This window comes from Amphibalanus amphitrite, unplaced genomic scaffold, assembly GCF_019059575.1.
Source record: "Amphibalanus amphitrite isolate SeventyFive unplaced genomic scaffold, NRLGWU_Aamphi_draft 000215F_arrow, whole genome shotgun sequence".
NCBI classification, from domain to species: Eukaryota; Metazoa; Arthropoda; class Thecostraca; order Balanomorpha; family Balanidae; genus Amphibalanus; species Amphibalanus amphitrite.
The window spans coordinates 262822-289509 of NW_024881710.1; the positions used below are offsets into that span (position 1 = coordinate 262822).

Genomic DNA, 26688 nt, shown 5'->3' on the forward strand with positions numbered 1-26688 from the left:
CAGCACATATGATGATCAAAGTACCCAAGCCTAAAGTCAGAGTTATGTGACAAGATATAGCTGGGTTGGACGGTTGCTTAGAAAAAAAAAGAGCATTACGCCCAGCTGGCAGCGAGGATGCTCAGACTACAGATCATATCCAATTGGCAGCGTCGGTGATGTAGCGCAGTATATCCAAGAAGCAGTATCGACGATGGCAGTCTGTCAGACACCTCGCCGGTAGCAGTCGTGATCGAGATTACACAAGATATGTAATCGGGAGGCACGATGATTAGAGTATGCATAATATCAGTCAGGACCAGCAGTGATTAGATTTGACAGCGTATCAAACCGACATAAACGGCGTTTTACCACGAAAACTTCCTCCCTTTTTTATCAGTTGCGAATCGATTGACTATCATTTCCATTTCCATGTTTCCAGCATTGCACCGTTTAAACCAGCTGCGCTATACAGAGACCAGTACTAGCGACGCCACCCATGAAGGCACACAATTGGTCCCCTCAGATGGACCAGTTGGCAGGCCGGTCGTGGGTAGGAAAACTAGCTACGTGTACTGATATATCGGACGACCAGCCCCGTCCCGCTCGGAGTTCGGCAGTGAGCCGGCAGGGCGCCTGCCGACACTGGAACGTAACAACTCACTGTTCACAGAATGGCCAGCGAGCCACTAGAGACAGTCTCTGTCAATGACACAGATGAGAGACGCAGCGCAAACTCCCGCTCCTGGCACTGGTCAGCGCCGCACCAGCCCAGTCCACACAGTCCCAGCTATTGCAGCGAGTCCCAGCCAGCTAAGTCCACAGCTCGCATGACAGAGTCCGCCTCCAGAGTCCTGGCCGACTCTCTCTCCCTCTATCCATCTATCTACCTCTCTCTCCCTTAGTCACGCGCGTCTGCCATGCACACATATAAATGGGATGGGGTCGGCACACAGCTGCCGGCGGTGGCGGCTCCCCGCGCGTGTGTGCCGTGCAGGTGCCGCGGTCGGCTCCCTCCCGCACCGAGAGATGGCACGTGACACGGCGCCCCGGGGCTGACACGGGCTCCGCGGTCTGTGGTCGGTGGGGCACCGCAGGCCCGATCACCTCAGCTCGCCGTCTTTGTCCCCGCTGTCCGCCATCTCGCTCATCTGCCGGAGAAACAAAAACGGTATTACACCGAGGAATGCGATAAAAGGAGACGGTCGATTATTGTTCTTTCCTCTCTCGTTTGGAGGATGATATACGGATTACGGACGTTGGATGTGCCTCGATCTCGGTCCCTGGTCAGCATCTTGTTCAAATTAACGAAAAAAACTGCGCTAGGGAATAATACATTTTATTGTAGATGGATGTGAAAGCATATCATGCAGTTGGCAGCTGGAAAACGTATGTTCAAAGTAGTGCTCAAATGCATATCTTCGTTGTTGTGATTAAATTCGGTGGTTTGCAGGGGCGATTAAATCTGGTCGGCCCATTTCATTCCCGGCACCAGCACTTCACGGCGGCGCTACTGAGTGTGGCGTGTCAGCACACGGCTCGTGTCGGTCTTGGTCGGCCCGGCTGGCGTGAGTGGGCGCCGTTCCGGCTCGACCTAGCAGTGCCGTGGCCGCCGACAGGGCGACCACCACTGCCGACGGACGGCCCACTGCCGCCCGGTTACCGCCGGCCGCACGGCGCCTTCCGTCGGCCGAGGTCGCCACGCGAGCCACCGACCCACTGCCCACGGCTCGAACGAGGTCACTCACATGCAACATAACTCGTCAGTGGAAACATGAGCGACGCTGTAACATTCCGCTTTCGTCGAAATTGTTCTTGGCGATATGGTGGGGAACTGGCGAGCGTACAGTCTGTCTTAAAAGTACCGCGCAAAGTGACGGTGGATCCATCAAGCCTGACCGATGAAGGACTGCCAAATTTGAGTCACCGAAGCAATGGACATCCTCGTCCATTCCCCAGCTCCATTGGTTCGGTGACTTTCAAATTATAGCAGGCCCTTCCTCGGTCAGGCTTGATGGATCCACCGTCACTTTGCGCGGTACTTTTAAGACAGACTGTACGTACATATAGCTCTGACCATGCGAGTGGTTAGAATCGTTCTCATTTAGCTTACGAGTAGGTTCTTTCTCTCTTTTACGTTTTTTCCTATTCCGTTTGAAACTGGTACTTACAAATCACGGCATACGTGCAACACACATTTGTTCCGGAAATAGCGCCTAACACTTTAAAACGGACAGGCATCCATCACTTAATTGTTTGCTTTCCCACAGGCAGCTGCCAGCTAAATGCACTCTCCGGTTCTCCCAGCCTTTTCAAACCAACAAACATACCTACCGTCAGACCTTTGCAATGGGTACTCGAATGCTGTAGCTTACCAAACAGGGGTTCAGCCTTTACAGTGACGCTATGGGACAAGCATTATCTCTACTTTTAGACGCAATGGGACAAGCACTGTCTCTACTTTCAATCACTGTATCTCAAAGCGGGAATTCTAGACACCTCAGTCGGAAATTTACCTCCCGGGGCTCAGGAGGCGGAAAAACGGCAACTCGGGTAGGTCCCGAGGCAGATATTTATAAAACGCTGGCCGACGACAGGTAAAACGGCGGCGTTCGATCTCCGTTCAAGACCAGTGGGACTGACAGCAGGTCATCCTTCCTCGGAACACGTCCGCGGGTCACGGAAACCTGCCGCACCGGAATGCTCTTCTGTCGACTGCTCGGATTCACTAAAGTGGTGCGCTCTGTGCAGTACACATCTTAAACTTAAATTGCGCTTGCTGATTACGGAATTTTGACTTTTTTTTATCTGAGGGAGGCTTTACTGAGCTGGTTCTAACCCAGACGTCAAATGACCCAGACGTGCAGGAGCCTTTTCCTGTAGCGGAGAACTACTTGATTTATATTTGCCGCAACACTTACCTATTGGCGAAATCCTATAACGCACACTTTAACGTCTTAAAGGGACCCTCCCACCTTCGAAAAAGTTTATGAATTGGCATGAAAGTGATGTCGCTCGGTTCAGAAAGAGCGAAAACGAATATCTACCAAATTTCACCGAAAAATATTCACCGGTTTTCAAGATATTAGACTTTTACTTTTGTTTACTTTTTTGGGATCTCCGCTGTTTCTAGCGACTTTATTTTAGAAGTGCGGCGTTTGCGGCAGTTGTTGCGCGCAAATAGCATATACCACCGCGTGCTACAAAACGTTTTAGTCAAACATTTAAAAATCGTTAGATATTTGCGCTGACGTCACACATTCAGAGGGGTATTCCTAACATTAGCCCCTCTGAATCAAAATGCTGCAATTTTGAAATTCAATATTTCGGATTTAAGGCATTTCTCGATGTTGTGAGTGCCGAAACCGGTAATTGTGAGCCAGGGACCCCATTTTGCCTATCTCAACTCAAATCTAATGTTAAGGTGCATCATAGGTACAACTAACTTAGAAAAGCGCAAACTTAAATTTCGAACAATATTACAGTCTATCCATAGTCGGTGTTATCTGGCGACTACGAATGTTTCACGTGATCGACATATCAGCACGCACAAATGACGTCTGCGTCAGCAGTGACCGCGGTTCGGTTGGAGCCAGCTCTGATGACGGCCGGCGGTGCGGGCGCCCTCATTTCGGTGACGGTGCCGCTCGTCGGCTATCACCGGTGCCGATAGCGCCGCCGGCTGAAGAACGACGGTGCGTCGAGAGGAGCTCAGCGTGCCAGCCAAGCTGCGGGCGGCCGGGCCGTCGGCGGATCGTGCCTGCCGCTGCTAGAGGGCGTCCGATGAACCCTTTCAACGGCCACGGACTTACTTTGGTATGGACGACCGCCGAAAGAGACAGCGATGCCCGACTAGTTTCAACATGTGCTCTTCAATGCCATGCTTCGATTTTTTTTCAGAATTATGTCACCAAACTCAATCCCCTCATGATGAGTTTGCCTTCATGGGAACGGGAAACGGGTTGAACGACCTCGTCCAAACTGGCCACTCGATGGTGCAGTGAGGATCGGTGCGTTTGACAGTATGTCATAATTTATTCGAAAATATTTTGATCTCCTTCCAACTTCAACTCAACATAAGTCGCAGACACCTTCGAAAAATCGACGTTTTGGAACGTCGCTGGAAAAAGTCAAACGACTACAGTTGAAAGGTTCGACGCGCGAAATTTGTTCTTTCTCTTGGGCGATATTTAACCTAATGAAAGTACTTCGACGTAAGACTGTAAATAAGTTTTAAAAGGCCGCATTTTACGAACACCTTTGGCACTTTTTGAGACTACAACTTCCAACGCTGTGAAGTTATCAATGCCGATATGTAGTACGGATATAAGTATCTACCATTGCCGACAAACGTTGGCCAACGTGTTCCAAGAATCCGAAACCACTGAACATTTCGAGTCCCGCTCTGGTCGATTGATGAGTTTTCCAGGTGGGAGAGGTGAGCCGGCCGTGCCGGAGAGAGCTGCGGCCGGCGCGGGCGTGTTGGGCCGCGATGCCAATGTATATACAGCCGGTGGCCCCGCCCGCCGGGCCCGGCCGACATAGTGGGTCAGTTGCCGCAAGGCCGCGCTGGCCGCCCGCCAGCGGCCGAACTCGAGCCGAGCCCGCGCGGTGGTTCGGACGCGCCGTCGCTGACGACGACCGGCCGGCTTCCGCCGCGATCGGCCCTCGAGAGAGGGTGCGAGCGTGGCGCGGGGCCGATGTTGGGGCTTATGGACATGCCCGCTAAAGGAGCATGACCTGACCTGGCCTGACCTTGGGCTCTGCCCGAAACTATATGGCATAAAAGCCAACACAAACATGATAATCATTCAAACAGACAGCCATGACACCGAGAGAGAGAGAGAGAGAGAGAGAGAGAGAGAGAGAGAGAGAGAGAGAGAGAGAGAGAGAGAGAGAGAGAGAGAGAGAGAGAGAGAGAGGAGAGAGAGGAGAGGGAAAGATAATCAAAATTGGGTACACAACCTGGTTCATGACCTTGACAGCGGCGACGGCACGGGCCTCTCAGACGAACAACAAACAGGCATGACAACGAAATAGTTATTTCAATATTACATTTGGATTCTGGTTAGGATCACTCTGCATAACACAACTGACTCACTCACAGTTCTAGCACATACAGGGAATTCTTTTGACCAGTCACTACTTAGTCGAAAACTTCCGACCGGCCTTCGTATTTGCATTGGGTGGTTTATTTAACGTTCTGCTAGGCGAATCGCTAACATTCGGGAAAGTTTCTGGTATTTCCTCCTGACACAAACACATGCCGGGTGGCCAATCAATGATTTAGTCCAGCTCTTCTGCTTTTTTCTATCATATCACATGACCAAAACTCCTGGGTCCACGCGCCTCAGGTGCGAGGGTTCGGGGCGCAGAAGACCGGGGTCCGTTTATTTGGGTGAAAACGGTGTGTGTTTACGCGTTGGCTTTGACTGTGATGAGTCCCACTGTCTAGGAGAACCGACACAAATATACAGGCGCGGGCTGATGCCGCGGGCCAAAGGCACCGGTCGTCGCCCTGTCCGGACCGCTCACGCAGCCGGGATACCCTGCATAGTCGGGGGGCTTCACTAACGAGTTTTTCAAATTCATCCCAAAATATGATTGTGCATGTTAGGAGATGACTAGTTATTGCTATCTCATAGAGTCGTGTACTCTTCCAACTCAGTCTATACCTATAACTATGTGAGCAGTAACAGATTCATGATAATTTCCTGTCGATTTATCAGAATGTTTTAAGCGTTACGCTCCAAAATATCGCTAAAAATGATAGCAATTAATCGGCATATTTCAACGCTGAATAAAAACACATATCTAAAAGGGAAGACAGGAACAATGCGACCGAAAGAAAAAATAATTATAGTAAGGTAATGTCTGTCCACAGATTGGTGCCTGTTCGTCTCTAGTGTGAATGCCTAAATACTCACTACATTTGTGCGATGGGACATGCCTATCCTTCAGAACAAGTCCACATCCGCAGCTGAAGCCGATCATGGACCCCGGCTCCCGCCCCTCAGCTGAATAATCCTGCGACCGCTCATCATCCATCAAACGACCCCCTCCGCTGGAGCAGTCCAGGAACTCCTGATCCGGTGGCCGCTGCTGCTTGCAAGCCACCTCCTCGTTCAGTTGGTGCTGCCCAAAGCTTCCCGACACTCTTCTGCTGACCAAACTGCTCCCTTCAGCTGGACAAACCCGTCCAGAGACCCCTGACCGCGTCTGCTCACCAAACTTCATTTAGCTGTCAGTGATAGGCACGGCCTAATGCGGTTATCTTTAAATATATAGCCTGTTATTGGTTTCTGGTCCCCTGCGATTATCCCCTCACCCCATCTAATACGGCCACACAAAGGGGACTCTCCCGGGGAATTGGACCCGCGCTTGACCATTACGCGCCGTGGACACTCTCCACTTGTGGACATGTGTCACGGGATGATGTTTGAAGCCTGTTCGGCCGGCGACAGGAGGAGGCCGATGAGTCCTGACGATCGGTGGCTGATCTGATCAGCCAGAGCGCCGCGGGCGAGCCGGGGCGGAGGCGCCCAGTCGAACCAACAGGGGTACGAGACAGTGACATACGTTGTCGTATCGTACACATCTCAGATGAGAGAGGTCGGGGGTGGTTCTCCGATGCCACAGGGCGATTTTTTCGATCGCCTATAATTAAGAGATAATTGCTCGATCGGATGTCAGTGAGTGAAAGACAAATGCCCAATGTTTCTTTTACGATTGGCCACAGTCAGCCATCTGGATCTGATGAAGCGTAACTGGCTATATGAAGACCGCATTTATTAATTGTACGCTCCTTTATTATTGTGCATTTCCAGGGCGAATGGCTAGGAAGGGCATTGGTAAGAGTTCTCCGATTCATTAAACGCCGTGCGCATCCGCATTGGGAAACATTGAGAAACGTGGATCATCCTTGTGCATCAAATTGGCACCTCTGATTAGGCGCACTGCACTGAGTAAGGCACCTCGCTGGCCCAAACAGCTCTGCCGTCGTGGCGGCGCTGGACAATCACCACCGGTGTGGCGACAAAGGGACCGCCACGGACAATGGACGAGAGACATCGACCACGCCGGTGTCAGCGCGACACCTCACGTAGTAACGACATCCCCCGGCATATGGGGCGGTAACAACGCGCAGTGGTCGGCCGGTCAGCTGCCCCGGCTCCCTCTCCTCCCGGCCCTCTTGACCAACCCTACAACCAACTTTCAGGCTCTCCTAAAGATAGCTTTCCCACCCTCTCCAACATTCACTTTTCCTGTCACCTTCCACGAGCTATACGTTTCTTGACTCCTGTTGCCTCCTTTACCAATACCTATATCGCGACTCCACAATTCAACTACTCTTTTACATAGGCACCCTAACCAGTCCGCCTTGCATTGTCCATCACCAAAACCGTAATAAACGTCAAGTGCTTGTTTCTAAAAAAGTTAGCTTCTGAGCCATTCAGCTTTGGATATATTCGCGGTTCGGGTCGAGCCGACATCGATACATCCGCGGCGGCAGCTGCATGCGGCTGCGTGGGAATTGACAATTGAGGACGGCTGTGTGGGAAATAAAAATGAGAATGGGTACAATCTGCTTACTCGCGTTCGCTTTGAAAGTTGAGACAGGCGTCCGGTGATAAATGAAACTTAATGCGATGGTGTCACTGTCAGGTCTTCAATTTAATCCCGATGGCTATGCGATATCTCACAAGCGAAGGAGGCTATGTCCGTGGATCATTCGGCATGCTTGGAAGCGTGCGTTTTCGGTAATGTTATGGAGCTTTGTGTCACAGTGTAATCGAATAAATTTGGAAAAACTAAAATAAAATTAGGATTTCTTCTCCGCCTGGCGGGTCATACTGAGTTTGTGTTAGTGGAGGGAATGAAGCTGTGAACTGTAAGGGTATGTACCTACGTTCTATTTATAAAAAAAAATGTTCTTCACATTGTTAGAGTGCGGAGAGAAAGCGCAAATCTTTCAATCGGAAGTCATTTTGGTCCGTGGATTCTATACCTTCTAAACATGCTGCATTGAATATAGGCTGCTATAGAACGATGACGGAGCCTCGTGGAAAAGTTAACTGTTCAAAAGATCACCATGACAGTACGGCCACCGCCGATCCGACTCCGTGGCAAGCTCGACGTCAACACGCCGCGGGATATTAGAGCCGACGACGCCATCAATCAGACCCGATCCAGTCGGCGGCTGGATTAGAGAGACTCCGTCTCGTGGCACGGATAGGGCAGAGGACAGTCAGCTCCCCCCGATCCTCTCCCAGTCCCCACCGCGGGGGGGGGGGGTGGACAGGGGGGCAGCCATCGGCCCCGATAGCCCCACTCCAGTCGAGAGCGGCTGACAGACGAGCCACCCGGATGGCTTTGACACTGATGGCCCATTGTTCGACGAGCGCCCGGCGCGGCGGTCCGGACTTGAGATAAAAGTGCCGGTTTGTTACAGGAAATCCGGCCAACACACGCCCACCGCGTGATGGTCGCCGGTTGCACTGACAAGGTGTCATCGCAGACGGGTGGGTGATCGGAGTCGATCAAAGGTGAGCAAGGTGATCGAAGACGATCAAAGGTGAGCGGGGCGATTGTCGGCGACCAGGTGGTTGTTGGGGAGTAGGTACATACAGAGATCTGAGATGATACAATCCAACCAATGCATTGGTTGGATTGTATCATCTGGGCGCCCGGAGCATTCGCTAGCATTCCATTGCCAGCTGTATTACCATTGCAATGGTGAGGAACATCCGCCTCGCTAGTGTCAACTGTCCATTATTTACGTCACGAAATTGAAAATTAATTAGATCCATTTAATTTATACCAATAAATATGCAAGGTGATGACATGATGTAATGTAAACATTATGATATAGGCAATGATGTGATATAAGAAGGTAAGCAAAGTAGTTAATTTGAAGCATGGTGGTAGGACGGGTGGGTCGAGCGTAAAAGAGCAACAGTTAGGCATAGGTTTGTATTTTGGAAGCGCAGCAATGACCTTCGCCCAATCGGTAATCGTTGAAGTTGTTAATAGCCGTTTTCACGACGGCCATCTGGTGCACATTTAGTCGCATTTGGTGCAGATTTAGTCAACTTAGGTTCAGTGTGTTTCTTCGTAGCTATCAGCTATGGTTGCACTGATTGCTTATATGCCTTCTTTGTCATTGTATCAGACATTATCATTGATAAAAACTGAAATGAATTCATACTTTGAAGATATTTTTGCTGTAAAACATACCTTTTTGGTACAGATTTGGTCAAATTAGGTGCATTCGCCAGATAGACCGTCGTGAAAACGGCTAATATAGTTAAATAGTTAATGGTGAAAACGTTAAATTGTTACAAGTTTCAACACAAAAGTAGTTCATGTGTTTTGATGAATAAGTTAGTTTCACTACAAACGGTTTTACTATGAACCTTGAACGAAGGTTATTGCTGCATATTTTTAGCCTCCAAAAATGTCATACATATATTTTTCAGTAGCGTTTCCAAGTCTGCGTGTGCAAGCACTGCCCCAGCACTGAGCAGCGATCCGGCGCCTGCCACTTACCTGTTCATTCGAATCGAGCCGGGCGGCACGTCCAGCCTCACGCCTCCGAGTAGTCCTTGCCCTTGTGACCGAGCCGGCGGGCCAGGTCGCTCATCACCTCGCTGAAGATGCTGGCGTCCATGTTCTGACCGATCATATAGAGCAGGAACCAGTCTCCAATCCGCGACTGCCGGATGATGACGTTGATGGCGTCGCGGCTGACGAACCGCAGCCGCACGTGCAGAAAGTAGGCGCGCATCCGCGGACTGAGCATCAGCAGCACGCGGAACACGTTGTTGATGAGCGTCAGTCCGGCCAGTCCCAGGAACCAGAACCAGAGGAACACGTACACCTTCTCATTGACGATGTTGAGCGGCAGGATGCAGAGCACGTCCATCACGTCAATGCTACTCGACGGACCGTACTTGCGGAACGTGCACTTGGTCATGCGCGGGAAGACCCAGATGAGAGGGTCTATGCGCTCGTCCGGGTCCTTATCTGAGTAAGCGATCACGTCCAGACCCAGCGTCATGAAGGCGCCATCGAAGAACCGATTCATCAAGAATATCTGGCCTGAAAGAGAGACAGAGGGGTGTTACTAGTCGGAGCTTGAACTGGGACCACACAACTGTAGAGGAAAGATGCAACAATTCGTTATTTTACATAATAGTTATGCTATTTAACTGGCGGCGTTGTTCAACGCTAATAGCAATCAGCAATATGCTTTAATATTTAAATGGCATTCTACCTATCGAAGCTATTTGGCTAATTCTTGTTCATGGGTAGTGGGTCTGGGAACGTGTGAAGTAATTTCTTGTTTAGCTTTCATGTGTTCTGTATGATGGTTCAAAAAACTTCTTTTCCTTGAATATTTCATCAGGTTTTCAAATATTTCCCAAAAATATTTGACAAAAAGTGAAAATATCCAAGTAGTTCTAGGCTTCCCAAAGCTCGACAACGAATCCCCTAATCCTAAAACGTCGTCCCCGGGCCGAGCGGATCGTACAGACAGCTGCCACAGATGAATAGCGGAGAGACAGCCATAATCGTAATGAGTTGCGACCATTCTGCGGAAAAAGCGACAGATTTTAGATTGGCGTGGGTGCCTGTGAGAAATGGCTCCGTCCGGACACCCCGGCGGATTAGAGACGAGCCGCCGTGATCGGCGGCCACGATACACATTTCTCATTACCCTGGCTAAGTGAGCGACATCAGGTTTCTACATGAGGGGGGGGGGGGAAGAAAAATGAATCAAATGTTCCGCTTTACTCTCTGTCGGGCAGCGCGCCAAGCCAGGCAAGGACGAGACGGTCGCGAGAAGGAGGGAGAGAAAGACGGAGAGAGGAGAGAGAGAGAGAGAGAGAGAGAGAGAGAGAGACAGACAGACAGACAGACAGACAGACAGACAGACAGACAGACAGACAGACAGACAGACAGACAGAGACAGAGAGAGAAACTGGGAGTTACGGGTGGGTGGAAAGGGACTTTAGTGCTGTCGTGATTAGTGCAACATCTTTCGAAACTTAGCGAGCGGGAGTGCCACGAAAGGGTCGAAGCTTGTTTGACGATAAATGGTGACAAATAAAAATCAAATTTTATGCATGCTTTTTCGGTATGGCACCACACTCCATTTCACCTTGACATCAATATGATCAACATAAATACTGCTACACCACTAACCACCTGTGTTGCCTTGCTCATAAATATCAATTCATGCATACACCCATTTGCAATATGTAACTGCATGCATATGCATTGGCCACTGCAGTGCAGAGCTCGTCCGATCGCAATGTCACCCCTCTGGGTGACCCTGAGGTGATCATCTATGGAGACTCGGGCCGGCGCCGGCGGCCAGCGCAGCTGACAGGATGTTATGATAGTCGGGCAGTGTTCAATAAATCGCCGGCGCCGGGGACCCAGCGGCCGGTTTACACGTGCCACCTTTGTCGGCCGGCGCCGGCAGCCGTCCGCCGACAGCGAACGGCCGCGTGTAAACAGCCCTTAAACCGGGAGCGGCGCTGGCCGGCCGAGTGCAGGGGTCAGCGGGCCGGTCTCTGCTCCGGCTCCTCTGACCAGTGCCGCGGCCGCCCCCGTAATGGACTGATCAATTAGGTGACGCGGAGGGCGGCGGGCGGCGGAGGAGGCGAGGGCGCGTGCCTTCCCCGGCTGAGGGCGCAGCGGCTTATATCAAACAGTGTGAGCCCTCCGAGCTGCTGAGCGATGGCAGAGACAGGGAGCCAGGAGTCGCCGAGCACTGCCAACCTTTCAGCAGATTGGTCCGTCGAAGGTGGCCGAGAGTGCGGTGTGCAGGGTGGTCCAGGATCGCACCAGACATCTGGGTGAGGGCAGTGTGTGGGGGTGAAGACAGGCTGTGGTATGGGAGGGAGTGAGTGTTTGTGTGTGGGTCGGGGGGGGGGGGGCAGAGTTTTGGGGGTCTGGAACTGTATGCAAAAGAGTTTCAGGAGATGTGTAACAGTGTTATGTCGATTTTCTTTCACTGCGCACCGTGCACTGTGCAGGACTGAGTGTCAATGGTCTGGCCTGGTGGAGTATCCACGGTAGGACGGTATGGATGGAGGAGTGTCCGCAGTAATACAGTGTAGATGAAGGAGTGTCAGTGGGAACTATGTACCCGTCCGACCGGTGAGCGGCCGGTGGTCGCCTACTGTCCTGTCGGTGGACGGCAGCTCCTGGCAGCTCCCTGCGCGCGCCGGCCGGCCGCCGACGCTTGGCACGAGCTGACCGTTGAATCACGAGACCGAGCGTCTGCCAGCGGCCAACTCGCCCTGAGCTCGGCGACGAGCCCAGCTGAGCGCCGCTCCAACTCCTCTGAAGCTCCCGTCAAGCCTGGCTGAGCTCAGGTCCAGCCGACATCCGCTCTGATATGCCCCCACCGTTCTAACGGATGGGCCATCTGATCTGGCCGGCCGGCCGGCCGGTGCGGTGACGGGCAGGTCACCCTCGCACCCCTGTCGCGGCGGCTATTTTTAGGGGGATCGTCCTATAAACGGGCGGCGATCTGACACCACTCGTGTCGTGTCTGATCCCGTGCCAGAGGTGGTCAGCACGCCGCTTATCCACCCAGATTGGCCAGATGTCAGGCCAATTTACATTGCTAACCGCCGCCATCAGCACTCTGTCTGGATCGGCGAAAGGCTTATCGGTCTATTACTGGCGGCGTTATAAGCATTTGAAGCTTTCTTGTAACGCTTTAGCCAATTGTTCTCGCTCAATGACTTTTTAATATGCGAAGGGATCGCTAGTTTCTTAACACGCGCAGTGGAAGGGTTGCGAGTACTACGCCCAGTGGAAGGGGGGGGGGCGGATGTCGCCCCCCCCTAAGATCTCAGCTCCCACTGGAGCTAGAAAGACGAAATTTGGAGGGTAGGTGGGGGCCATGGGGAACTCTGTTGTGTGTGAATTTCATGACCCTAGGTCAATATCTTCAAGGTCAAATGAGGTCAAATGTGGTCAAATCTGCCATATTAGCGACTTTTTTGCGTTTACACGCCGATAACTCAAAAAGTTACCGGCCGATTTTCTTTTTTCTTTCACTATACGAAAGAACAAACATTTGTGAGTATGTATGGTGAATTGCTAGATAATCCAACAATAAATATGGCAGTTAGAAGCCTGCTAAGGGTAAGATGTCGCCGGCTGAAGCGGGATCGGCCGACGCGGGAAACGCGGCAATCACAATTTTGTGTTTACACACTCATAACTCAAATTGTTACCGGCCGATTTTCAAAATTCTTTGACCATATGATTGCCTGTACATTTCTCAGTCTTCTCACCGAATTTGACGCGAATCTAATATAATCAGCGGTAAGGAGCGCGATGTAAAGACGGAGCCGTTCCGCCCCGGCACAGTCTACAATTCAGGCGGCGCGTAACGGCTAGCGCCGGCCGCCGCGCCGCCGCGCCGCCGCGGCGGCAGGATGTTTGACTTTACACCGCTATTACTAGAAAAGTTGTGAACCGATTTTCTTATTTCTTGCACGAGAAGATCCGCAATTCAATTCTGGACAGGTAGCCGAAATTTCACATTAATATTATGTTTGCGGCGCGAGTTATTGGCGAAAAACAGGAGGGGTGGGCGAAATCCGCCCCCCCCCTTCCACTGCGCGTGTTAAGTTGGACTGGCATTCATATTATGTAAATAGGACGGCTTTATTGGTTCAATGATTAATGATCAAACATTATCGCACCAAAATGCTTCTCGTTTGCCTAACGGGAAAGACTGACAGCTTTAAGTGTTCCACAACATTTGGATACTCTGCTTCGAAAACGGCTTTTGTTATTCCAGGGTGTTAGTTACGTTTACGGTGCACCAATCGCAAATATCGATGGCTCAACGTTACATTTTCACTACTAAAAAGGAGACAAGAGAATGTCGAGAGATGTGTCTACCTAATTCGTTGCTCATTCATTTTGTATCATTGGTATCGCAAGTCGCACATTCAAAGGAAACACGATCACTTTCATCGCCTCCGCTTAGTTTTCTATCCTGTCGCTAGATGGCTCTAGCGTCATACGCCTGGAGTGATGCTGTGCCGCATGCCACGCCGCGCACCGGCTCGCGTCCCCGCGCCGGCTTTGACTGGCGGGGCCAGAGGCTGTAGACGGCGGCTGGTTGACGGGAACGGTGTGACTCTTGTCTTTGACACTATGTCGGCAAAGTCCGCTGTTCGTTGGATCAGACCACACGCATCCTATTCATTCTACGTGCCGCATCTATGCAGCGTCTTGGGGAGTCGTTAGCACTAAACACTTTGTTGACTTAGTCTGATACCACCTTTCTATCTGCGTCGCCAGTAATGAAATTCTCCCCTCCGACCCCGACTGGGCTGTAAACCTCTCCGATGAGTCACTGACCGAATGCTCAGAGTAAAGAATTGATTTCCTCCAAGCCTAAGTATGTGAACAACGTCAATTAGCGGCTCACTGTTTTTTTTTTTTTTAGATGAAAAAGGAAACATCATTTCAAATGATAAGATATCATATTTCTTAACCCTCGCACGACCAGGCCATTTCTCATAACACGAACGACCAGGGGGGGGGGGGGTTGTTACGACCCCCCCTGGCGTTTCGAAACGGAAGGTCGTAGAGCTTAGCGGAAAAAACCAACGGATTGCTCTCAACGAGATCTCGCGATTGGTGGTATATTTTTGGGTCCTAGGTCAACATTTGACCTACTTTTGACCGGTCAAAGGTCAAATTTTCGGAAAAATAGACTTTTTTCAACTTTCGGCGGCGATTGCGGCAAAACGGTGGGAGATATCGACTTGAAACCTTCACTATCGTGTTCCTTGATCAATTCTCTATCGTTTGGTATGTATTTCGTTTCCCTAGCTCTAAAAATTGCGCGTTGGGAGCGCCGGAAGTCGGCAAGGTCACAGTCGGCGGCAGAAATTCGAAAAATCAAAATTTAAATTTTTGAAATCTGATTGTATTTTTGGATTTGGGAGGTCCATTTGCTCTCTATAGAAGCTAATATTGCTGCATATTCCCATTGAGGTGACAAGAATTAGCAAAATAGTGGTTCGGGCGCTTTTCAAAAATAGTACCGGACGCTGTTCCTCTTGTGACGTCATAGCTCCGTGACCTGACCTGACCCGGTCAAATTTCTTATACCATATGATAGCCAATACTTGCCCCAACATGCATGGGAATTTTCATCACGATCCATCAACCGATGTCCGTACCACCGGCAGGAAACCTCGGGCGTTGGCACTCAGTTTGTGAAAATCCGGCCGGAGGCTGTACCTCTTATGACGTCATAACTCCGTGACCTGACATGACCCGATCAATTTTTTTCGGCAAAAGATGCGCAAAGGTTGCCCCAGAGGGTATTGAAAATTTCAGCCCGCTACGACAAGCCGTTTAGCGTGCACTTCGAAAAAACCTCAGGGGGGGGGGGGTTGATACAACCCCCCCCCTAGGCGTTCTAGGGTTAACATTTCACCATCCTTGAACAGTTGAACACACATGGGGTGAAATGTGCTATTTCCCTTCTAATAGTAGAAGAGAGCTTTGCAATAAAGATCAACATATTCCGTAGAAGGTTCATAGAAGTTTGAATGGTTGGCATGCTTGTAGACATCAGAGTCAGAACTAATGTGAAAATGATCAAAAACATGAAAAATTTGTTTTCTTTTGGCATAAGAAATAAAAACGAAAAGGACAAAGTTTCGATAGCACTGTCATCTCGAAATTCGATGGAGGGGGAATAATTTTCTTTTGCTGTGGTAGCCACGATTCTGGTTTATATTACTGACCTGGCTTCCTGTTTACCTAACTACCATACTGATGAAAAGTTTAACGGATTTTATGGCTCCCTTACACCAATCAATGGCCAATGTTGAGATATCAGCATGCAGCTGTCCAAACAAAAAACAATAACACACGGGCTAGCTCATGTCATAATGCTTATATTGCTAGTATGACTGTTCCGTGCATTTAAGTATTAACAGTGCAGGATGGGATCGGAAGGGTGTTAAAATGAGGCGTATTTAGAACTGTCTCGAAGGGCATGACAGTCCATCTATTTGGTGTAGTTCAGCCGTGACAGCCATGCTCTACCACTTTTGAAAGTTTTACCGAGGCAAGAACTTACCAACTGTATTTGCCAGTGCGAGCAGCTCGCAGAAAAAGTACTTGTAGAACCAGTAGTTATGGTGCCGCAGGTTGACCTGCAGGTAGTCGAGCAGCATCTTCTTCTTCTGCTTCTTCTCGACGTCAGCCACTAGGCCGATGTCCATGTCCATGAGAAGGGCGTGGATCTTGCCGCCCTCCCAGTGCTTCCACAGCCACCGCGGTATGTAGAACAGCATGGCCTACAAGGGCACACAGAGCATCACAGGTCAGCGCGGAATACTGCATGACAGCAAACAGGACACTGCTCGCCCACGGCCTCAGCACGTGCCACCGCGCAGTGGCACGAACCGGGCGCTCGAGGTAACCACAAATGACACAGCACGCACGCCAGGCACACACGCTGGTCACGGACCCGGCAGTTCTCTGAATCGGTCCCTGGCAATGAGATCGCTATAGGGTCGGTCCACGTCTCTGAAAGAAACCCCTGAAATCGGTTCGTGACATTTAAAAGGGATATGTGGGATCTCTTCGAGCCGTCTTTTTAATCGTTACTGGCTCTAAAAAAAATCTGAGACCAAGTTTTGAATCCGGGATCTCTGTCACACGTTCCTAGCTCCCAGACGTTTGGGATCGGCCCCTGGCCCAAGGAGCTCTTAGATGGACTCCTACATAGAAGGGACCCTTGCAGGTCGGTCCCTGGCTATGAGGCCTCTTAGAACAGCTCCTCACTCTTGAACCTCTTAGGTCGGCCCTGCAGCTCTGGAAGGGATCTCTGGGATCAGACCGTGGCGCCCCGGACCGTCTCGGGGATCACGGCGGCGGCGTCATTACCATAAAGGGCCATTTGCTGCGCCGTCCCCCGGTGACAGTTCCCGCCACTAATGCAATTACCGCCTCTTGCCGCGGCGAGCGGCCGCAAGATAAATCATCGACAGGCCGCCGTACGCGTGCCGCCAGCGCCCTGCAGATATGAGGTAGCACCGCGCCGCTATTAAATCGAGTCATCAGTGGGAGCGGTCGACCCCTGCTCTAGCCGGCGCCCGGCGCGGTGCTCTCCATCAGGGGTGCCGCGCCCATAAATGGGTCGAGACGTCACCGTTACACCGCTAGGGGCGCTGGGGGTGCGTAAATACTAGCTCTCAGGTGTGTGTCTGGCGAGGGAGGTGCGTGTTTCGTGTGTGTGTTTGTGAATGTGTGTTTGTATGTATGTTTGTGCGGTATGTTTGTTTGCATGTCGTTCCCAGAGACCACACGTAATTTGACTACGTAATCGCTGTACGTTGCGGCTTCCGCCCGGGTAGAGCTGCGGTTACGGGCCAGCTGCCGCCGTGGCTCACCAGTCGCTCCCCCAGTGACGGCCCGGGGTCGGTTAGTGACGGCTGACTGACGGCCGTACGGGTGGCGGGGTCAGCCCAGCTCCTCACCCACCCCCACAACACGCGCCCCGCTCGAGATTAAAGCCGCTGTGCGCTGCAGCCCACCCTGAACACATGCATTTTGGACCGACTACAAAGGCAGCATTGGAGCGGGGGTCTCCGCCAGCCGCCGCCGGCTCCGACGCCAGCGCGGAACGGCAGTGACGCACCGTCAGCGGGCCGATGACGCACCGTCAGCGGGCCGATGACGCACCGTCAGCGGGCCGATGACACGTGTCAGCGGACCGATGACACACTGTCAGATGACACACATTGCCAGGAAATCATGTGACGATGAAGATTTAGAAAAATATAGAATAAGATTTTTTTTTTAAAGAAAAATATAGCTGTCGCGTCCGTGCCAAAATAAACGTGTCACCTTTTCGTGGTAAATGTGAGGGATATGAAGTCCTAACAATCATCATTGAGTGCCGATAAAGCACCGGGAAAGTAGGCTGTACTTCTGACAAAATCTAGCAGCCCATCGGAGTCGGGGACTTACAGGCATGCTGAAAGTCGGCCAGCATTGAGCCTGGGCTACAAGCTCAAAGCAATCGTCCAGTCGGTGCACGCAGGCACATCTGGACGTATTTACTTCTGCATGTCTCTTTGTATTACCTGGTAAGCAATGAGTGACTCGGGACTACAATGTGAACATTATTTGCGTAAATATCCGTGATAAGTTAGGTCGAAAATTACGTCAGCGCTACGCGTGACCCTGTTTAATTTCGTGAAAACATCTAAGGGAGAGCGCGTGAAAATCAGTCGGTTTACTTGTAGACACCTCACCTTTCCATGCTTCTATCCTCAGGATACAGAAATCCTTCTCCTCCACGCCGCAACCCCACCCCGGGCTGGACAGGCACCTTTATCTCATGCGGGCTGCTCCCTTGGAGCGGCACCGCTGCTCCCGAGGGAGCGCACCCCGTAGCCGGGTGCAGAGAGTGCTTGGGGGGCTGGTCGGCCTGTCCATTCGGACGGGCTCAGCCCCGGCGACTCTCTAGGGTGTCTGCCCAGACCAATGTCTCCCCCTTATTCCTATCATCCTTCCGGCTCTGCAATGGTCTTGTCAGACCGAAAGGGCCTAACCCAACAAAACAAACAAACTTGTAGACATATTCATCGATATGAGGCTTACCGAACAGCAAGAGAAACAATATTACAAAATAAACAATAAGCAATCGTAAAAATAAAAACCAAGAAACATAAATTAAAAAATAGTGGGGCATTACACATCACATGATATACAAAGTAGCTAACAGACCAAATATGTAGAACTTCTCAGAAATCGGCATAGCCATCTCACCAAATGAATGATGATATTGATGATCTTAATTGACCAAAAACGGCGGATGATATGGCCAGGGGGGTGACGGAAATTCGGTCCATCTCGTGCGATCTCCCGAGCCTTGCCATTTACGGTGACTATTACGTTCCTCGATGCAGCAGTTATGACAAGTCACAGCCAATTGGTCGGGTGAATGATGTGCCCAGCACATGCGCGTAGCTGTAATGGAATGATGTGTCCAGTATGTGCGTAGCTGTAATGAGTTGTCAGCTCATGGCTACGCTGGCCACCATTCCACTCGCTGTAAGTGGCGCCGGGCGCGGAACGGTCGATAGGGTCACGCCTCAAACCTCGGCCCAGTTAGCGAGCGGTGAGCAGTGCACGGTGCCGGCTGCCGGGCGGCGGGTCATTGTGCATCGATCGGCTGACCCCCGGCGGCACAGGTCTCACGAACCACCTCAAAGTCTCACGGCCCCCCTCCTTGACGAAACGTGACTGATCAGTCACCTGCATATGCATAACTCCCAACATTGTGACATGTGTCAAAAAGTCGATTCTGAAGTGTGACCTTATTAAATAGTGATTATCCTTTATTTAAAGAAACTGGCCGTAGACCGTATCATGCTGATTCCTTTCAGTTTGACCTGACCCATATGAATACCCTCCCAATGCCTTATTAAAAATTCAAGACACATTTGGAATAAGATTGGGTTTGCGCCTGCCTCGTTTCTTAGTGAGAAATACCCATGGAGCAGAAGAGGTATTGCTCAATTAAATTCAGCTCAACCTAATTAGCGCACATGGTATGAACCACATGTACATTTCTTACGTTGTTTCAGTCGGTAGGTAGTTTTCATGTTTTATTGTTTTGAATACCAAATCATTATGTTGATTGCACTTCTCTATCCTCATATTTGTTCTTGCTATTTCATGCTTAAAGGGATTATCAGGGTTTAAAAATTGAAAGGAATCGGCATAAATTTCCAATCAATGAACTCCCCAGACTCTGCCGATTCTAAAGATATGCATAAAATGTAAATCGGTACCGAAATTTGCGAGATATAGCCGTTTCAAAATTGACAAAATTGTACTTACTCACGCAAAACAAGTACTTGGGCGGCCAAGTTGGCCCATCGCTAAAATGTAAACAAAGAGCAGCCTTGGGAAATTTCGCCAAGGCCGCCGCACCGCACTGGCGATTTCCACAAGACTGTTTTGTTTTTGTCTGTTGTTTTTAGGGCCTTGCAACAAGATTTCAGTGCTTGGCATTGGATTTGGATATGAACAAATTGAAGATTTGCTTTTCAATAAGACAGCAAGAGTTATCAACATTGCCAAAGTTATTATATGGGTGTGATTTGAATAGCTTGTTTGCTGATCATCGAAATCTTGATGTTAATATCATTTAAATGTCAACAATTTTCAAGGGTAAATTTGAGTGTTTTATTTCAATAAATTGAAATGTAAGTGCATCAGGCACAAGAGCTAAGTTTCAATCTGATTATTTTGTCAAGAGTGGTGAATCTAATGTAACGTCTTGCGAGAAAGCTTACCTAAGTGACTGAAGAAAGCGCTACAGTTTTTCAAAATCAATGTTGATCTGTTTTTCGAACAACAGGTTGTACAACATGATGTGACATGACCTCTGTGCCCTGTACGTCACCCCTGCTGCTGCAGCAGAGCCCCGGGCCCCGGCTTCAACTATAGTTTGTTATGGGTGGGCTCTCCGTGAACGTCTTGGTGCGTTTCTACATATTGTTGCTGTGAAAGGACTGTACATGAAAAAATATGTAACTTGTATGTTTTTTATTGCCCTGGTACCTACTTAATGTATATTTTTGTTGTTTATGAGTGATAAATGAATATATTTTGAGGAAAATTGAGTCATTTCAGTTTTAGTTTGTGGAACAGAACAGAAGAAGCTGCTGAGTGTGGAATGTGGATCATGCTTCAATTGAGAGAATCATCCTCAGTTATCTACATATAAGCATGCTTTGTAAGCTCCTTGCATTTTGCCAGCTTCTACTTGCTAGTCAAAGTTGTAAGAAGGGTTAGGGAGAACAATAATTGGTACACATGCCACCATGTGCAATCACCAAACGAATGAACGTGAGGGCCAAGTCCTTCACACAGCATGGATACTTATAGGTACTGCACTAATGTATAATGTTCATTATGTTCATATTAGCAACTCACCCAGGCAGCCTGCCTTGTGGTATTTCTGAGTTTAAGATTTTGCAAGACTCACACTAATCAATAAGGTAAATTATATTGATATGTATGGTTGAACAATGTGCAAAGGGGTCGCACGTGCCTGCTCAGTGCTCAGCCATGGATGCACGTGCCTTCTCAACAATGGTCGTGCTTGCAGACATCTCCATGGACGAACAATGTGCAAAGGGGGGGGGGGGCCGGGGGGGGCGTGCCTCCGCGGCCGCCTGTTGGCTCAGCCGCTGCTGCTGCTTGGCGCCGCTGCTGAGCGCTGCCGGAGACGCCGCTCGCTGCCGGAGCTGCCGGAACAGTCACCGGAGCTGCGGGAGCCGGGCCCGCCGCCCATCTGTCAGGACGGCCGACGGCAGCACGCCCGTCTGTCAGGGTCTGTCAGTGCCGGCAGTGGACGCGCGCGGGTGCGGGCCGGGTACGGACGCGCGCGGGTGCGCGCCAGGTACGGGTGCGCGCCAGGTACGGGTGCGCGCCGGCTATGGACGCGCGCGGGTGCGCGCCGGCTATGGACGCGCGCGGGTGCGCGCCGGCTATGGACGCGCGCGCGCTTGCGTGCCGACGATGGACGCGCGCGCGCGCTTGCGTACCGACGATGGGCGCGCGCGCGTGTATGCCGACCATGGCTGCCGCCCGCTGCCGGAGCTGCGGGAGCCGGGCCCGCCGCCCATCTGTCAGGACCGCCGACGGCAGCACGCCCGTCGGTCAGGGTCTGTCAGTGCCGGCTGTGGACGCGCGCGGGTGCGCGCCGGGTACGGACGCGGCGTTCTCGCCGGGTAAGGACGCGGCGCGCGCGCCGGCTATGGACGCGCGCGCGGTTGCGTGCCGACGATGGGCGCGCGCGCGTGCATGCCGGCCATGGCCGCGCGCGTGCGCCCCAGCCATGGACGCGCGCTAATGCGCGCCGGCGATGGGCACGCACGTGCCTGCTCGGCAATGAATGAGCGACGAGCGTGCCTTCTCGGAAATGAGTATACATGCAGACATCTTCATGGATGGACGCTTTCAATATGTTCAATGTGTTGAGACGGATCTGAGTAAATTGGAGAGAAACTAGGATAGTTTTAGTCCTGCTCAACTGGTTCTGCCAATAAGTACAAACACCACCTTGCTGCCAACTGCTTACCAAATACCGCATCTGTTGTACCCTTGCATGATGCATATGTACATACAGAAACAATTACAGTCTGTTGAAATCTGAAAACATGCACTGCTGAGCACTGTGGATGAATCTGTATGAACCGTGTGGCCCAGCGAAACCTTCTGGACCAGGTTATAATTGACAGTGAATTAGTAATCAATCCTTGCGAAGAGAAAATAGATGATTGTGCCTTAGATGAGCATAAAGAAGAAGCGTTCCTGAAGTTGAGTTAGTGGCTTTCCATCATCCATGCCAGATGGCCAAAACACACCATTTCAATACTGTCCCAAAAATATATTTCAAAACACTTATTGCATGGCTATACACAACAGCTTACTCGGTCACCACACTCAAACCAAGGCCATATAAGGGTAGTAGTATAGCAGGCGTCACACTTGTTTTTTTTTTTCAACCATGAACGAACGAAGAGAGGCGCTGTAGGTTAGGTTGTAGGTAAGGTTAGGTTTGGTTAGGTTTGGTTGGGTAAGGTTGGATGACAAAGCAACTCTGGGTATAGCGCTTCTCCTTGGTTGCAAAAAGAAGTGTGACACCTGCTTTATGACTACCCATATAAGTAGACTCAAACACAGTCTACTGATACAAACGTCACTGGTCTCAAGTCTGTGCTCAATGCACCAGCTGTACACTACTCACAAGTCACAATACGTAAGGACTCAACGTCAGCCACCAATTTTCTACATCAAATTCACATCAGGTTTTCAAAGTAACAATGTATGTGCCACTTCTGTACTTTGTGCTACAAACACAGAATAAATGATATCAGTCAGCAATGCATTGCTCATTGTCAGCCAGTCTGCAAAGTCAGTCCGCAGGCTTTGCAAGTAAGTGCAAAGTCTGCGGAGATCAGTTGCTTTACTCACCACCAATATCATGCTGCAATGTGCTCAAAATATGCCCATACACCAACAACAAAGTACAACCATGAAGCACCACTGATAACACTTAACCTCAAAGCACACAACATGATAATTTATTTATTTTGAGTACCTACAGAAACAGAATGTCTCAAGGCCACTCGTGCTCACTCCGAAATCTGCCAGTCGCTCAGCCTTGAACATTGACATTATTTCATCTGAAATCTATTTTCTTCACTTGATCAAAGTTGATCTGCGTCATACATCTTACAACGGATGTCTCGAATTATTGGTAACGTTCAGCACTTAGCATTAACATTACAAATGATAGGTAACTTTGATTCAACGTTCCATCCAAGCTTCTTCATTGCTGGAGCTATATCACTTTCAAGTTTAATTGCTTGAACTAAGACATTCTTGAATTACACTCGGGATGAGCTTAGTTTGAAAGCACACAACATAATTTTTTAATTATTTTGATAACCCACAGGATATCTAGAAGCTACACGCACTGGCTACAAAGCCCACAAGTCTTGAACATTCAAATATGAATAGGAACAGCTTTGTTTCGCACAGATTTCGCACATGGCGGGATGGCGCCGTTCCGTCCAACTCATACAGCCTCAGAAATTACAACAACACACTCAACTTACGGAATATCCGTCAAACAAATCTTATTTACGACGACACGAGCCAATGCTAACAACGCTTGCCAGTTGCGCTAGAGATATTGGAGTGGAGACGTCAGAGAAAAAAAGTCTTAAGATTTCTCCCATTTTCCCACGTAACGTTGAACGGCCGTTGCGGCCTTATCTGGTATGCGACGGCCTTATCTGGCATAAAAAATATCTCTAGAAGTCTCTAGCTAGTGTTAAGCCTATGGACTTATAGGGAAATGTATCCGAGTACTTGGTACTGCCTCCTCCAGGTACTGGCTGGCAGACGGATCAACTTTGGAGGCCCACCATTTGGAAATTAGACAATTTTGAGACGAATGACTTCGGATTGGGGCCTCAGCCACCTTCTTCTACACGTTTCACTGAGTAACTCCGAAATTTCGGAAAAAACCCTGATAATACCTTTAACTACAATACCCGCCTGTTGGGGCACGATTGATGTTTATGGTTGACTTCCGTGAACGGAAAGTCCATTTTAAACATACTGCCCCTGAGACTTCATATTTCAAGCGTTGCGCTGTACCGACATGGAGAAAGATTAGTAGGTACACAACTTTTTTATGCGAGACGGTTGTTATTGCATGAGGGCTGCATGACGAAAGCTAATAACTGAATAACTAATGAAGTCCAGAGGCGCAATTCAGCCTGCATGCTGCCTGTAGCAGAGAGCACACAAGCTCACTCATGGTATATCCGAACCGACTGGAAGAGACAGATCACGCGCACACGACGATCACAATACCCACTGTGTCGATACGGGGTCGCGGCGCTCACGTGCCGCATACGTGTCGCTGCCAAAACGTGGCGGAAATGCAGCACTGCCCGATGCGGCACATCACTGTGCTGATGCGCTGCTCCCCGGGGAGGGGGGGGGGTCGTGGGGCTGTGTTACGGATCGTGATCCGTAAGGACATGATCCGACGTGATCCGGCGGTCAAACAGAGAGCTGTCAGGGGGACACGGTCACGGTCAATCGAAACTTGAAACTATGTATGCTGAGGCGCTGCTCGTTGCACCCGAAACCATTTCGAGAACGAGAACGGCCAAGCATAAATGCGGTTCGCTTAGCCTTAGGTTCTAATAACCCAAAACTGAAACGGACTTGAACGAGTCTTTGAATGCGTCAGTTCGCTAAGCAAAAATTAGTTTGAAGCGGTTTTTTTTGCGCCAAGTGTTGAAATAATCCAGAAGGCTGCTAGTGTGAGCGGAACCCAGCTCTCTTTACATCTCACCTCTTGACGACTTTCTCATATTGAATATTCTACTTGATATCTCTGCACTGCATGAATGAGCATTGATCAGCCCCTCTCTTTCCATGCTTCTCTCTCTCTCTCTCTCTCTCTCTCTCTCTCTCTCTCTCTCTCTCTCTTTCTTTATCTCTCTCTCTCTCCCTCTCTCTCTCTCTCAACATTTTTTCCATAAGTTCTTGAAATAACTAAAATCAAGTTCAGATACTCAGGTCTCAGATAATCTGCACAAACTCCTGTTGGTCATTTTTGAATAACCTTCAGTGCTTCACGACAATGACTACAATAATCGCAGATGTTACGCCGCTACTTTACTTGACGGAAGAGTAGCGGAGCGCTTACCTGGAAGAAGAGGCAGAAGCAGACCCACTGGTAGTATTTGATGTACTTGATGTCGGCATCATGTTTGGGCTGTCCGATGCCGGGGTAGATGACGGAGCCGGTCTCGCCGGGCCGCGTGGCCATCTTCAGTTTGAAGGCGGACGGCACGTGGTAGGTGGTGTGGATCCAGCAGAACGTGTTGACCACATCCTCGGGAATGTCCTTGGAGTGGATACAGTCGATCGGGTTGCCGACATACTGCCGGGTGGTGACGATCAGAGAGAACGCCAGCAGTATCAGCACCGTCACCGAGTAGTGGATGCGGAATATGGCCGAGTCCGTCTGCACATGGCTCACTTTGATGAAGCTCTTCAGGCCGCGGAAGATGTCCAGCATGGCTGCGGGGAGAGGCGGCGTCGGCCGACGCGCGGCGGACGACTGCTGCTGCTCTGACGGCGCCCCGGTCTCGCCGCTGCATCAGGTCAACGAACGACTCGGCCGGCGCGTCACACGAAATCCACACTCGGAGCATCGCCTGACAACATGGTAACGCAGCCGAGACAATGGGATCCTGAAACACGACCCGCGGGCCGAGCGACAGACCCGGCACTGGTGTCCGGATGGGTGGCGCCGATCCGCCGATCGGAGAGTGATCTCCACCCGACTCCGTCCGTCCGCCCGTCCGACGCAGACCCGTCCGTCCGGCCAAGTCGTCGGAGCCGACGAAGAGCGGAGGTGAGCGCGCGTCGACGATCGTCGGCGGTGTCTGGAGACCGACTGGGGCGGCGCAGTGGTTGGCCAGGTCGGTACCGGTGGCTGCGGTGACCTGTCGGGCCACACCGACGCTCCGGCCGAGCCGCGAACCTATTCCGAGCGTGAAGGCGCGCTCGGCGAGCCGAGCGTGCAATGCGTGCCCTGTGTGGGCAGCAGAAGAGGTCTGTTCCGGTCCGTTTGGAGCCAGCGACCGTTCTGCCGCTTCCACTGACCGGAGTGTCATGTGTCATGTGGAGAGAAGATAAAGCGTAAAAACCCTTGAGAGTAGCTCCAGAAGAAGTCGTCTTACGCAGCAAAATTAATTCGAAACATTTCGTTTTAGAATCATTTAGCTTAAAATCATAAAAACGGCAAACAGAAATATGACGCCATGACTGCTCAATACTCATCGACCGATAAATCATTAATAGATGAAAACTTCAAAGGAACCGTTCGGTCGCTGAAGGCAAAGCGAGGCCAAGCATAAGTATTTGTTGAGGGGAGGTCATTTGACCTGAGGATGCTTGCCTAGTGACATGGCCTCGGTCTGTAATTTTTACCAAATGTGCAGAAAAGATGAATCAAGTGTACCAAGTGTAACAGCCGCACAACTCCGTTTTTTTGTATGTGTTCGCAAATGACCTGAG

At 50.5% G+C, this 26688-nt stretch overlaps 1 protein-coding gene across 1 annotated transcript; it reads right to left on the minus strand.

Annotated features, from left to right (window-relative positions):
* Positions 1 to 25978, minus strand: LOC122385346 (innexin shaking-B-like). The gene is made up of 4 exons (XM_043373558.1): positions 25310 to 25978; positions 16124 to 16343; positions 9529 to 10080; positions 1 to 1130 (listed from the first exon to the last, which is right to left on the minus strand). Exons 1-3 carry the CDS (start codon positions 25682 to 25684, stop codon positions 9566 to 9568), a joined length of 1110 nt encoding a protein of 369 aa, XP_043229493.1. The 5' UTR covers positions 25685 to 25978; the 3' UTR covers positions 1 to 1130; positions 9529 to 9565.
* Positions 25979 to 26688: the final 710 nt, after the last annotated feature.

Bases quoted from the DNA above. Each gene is read 5' to 3' on its own strand.
- LOC122385346 (XM_043373558.1), bottom strand. From the start codon at position 25,684: ATGCTGGACATCTTCCGCGGCCTGAAGAGCTTCATCAAAGTGAGCCAT. The intron at 16,344-25,309 runs GTAAGCGCTCCG...GTGCCCTTGTAG, and splicing joins GCTTCTGCCTCTTCTTCCAG to GCCATGCTGTTCTACATACC. The intron at 10,081-16,123 runs GTAAGTTCTTGC...TCTCTCTTTCAG, and splicing joins CGCACTGGCAAATACAGTTG to GCCAGATATTCTTGATGAAT.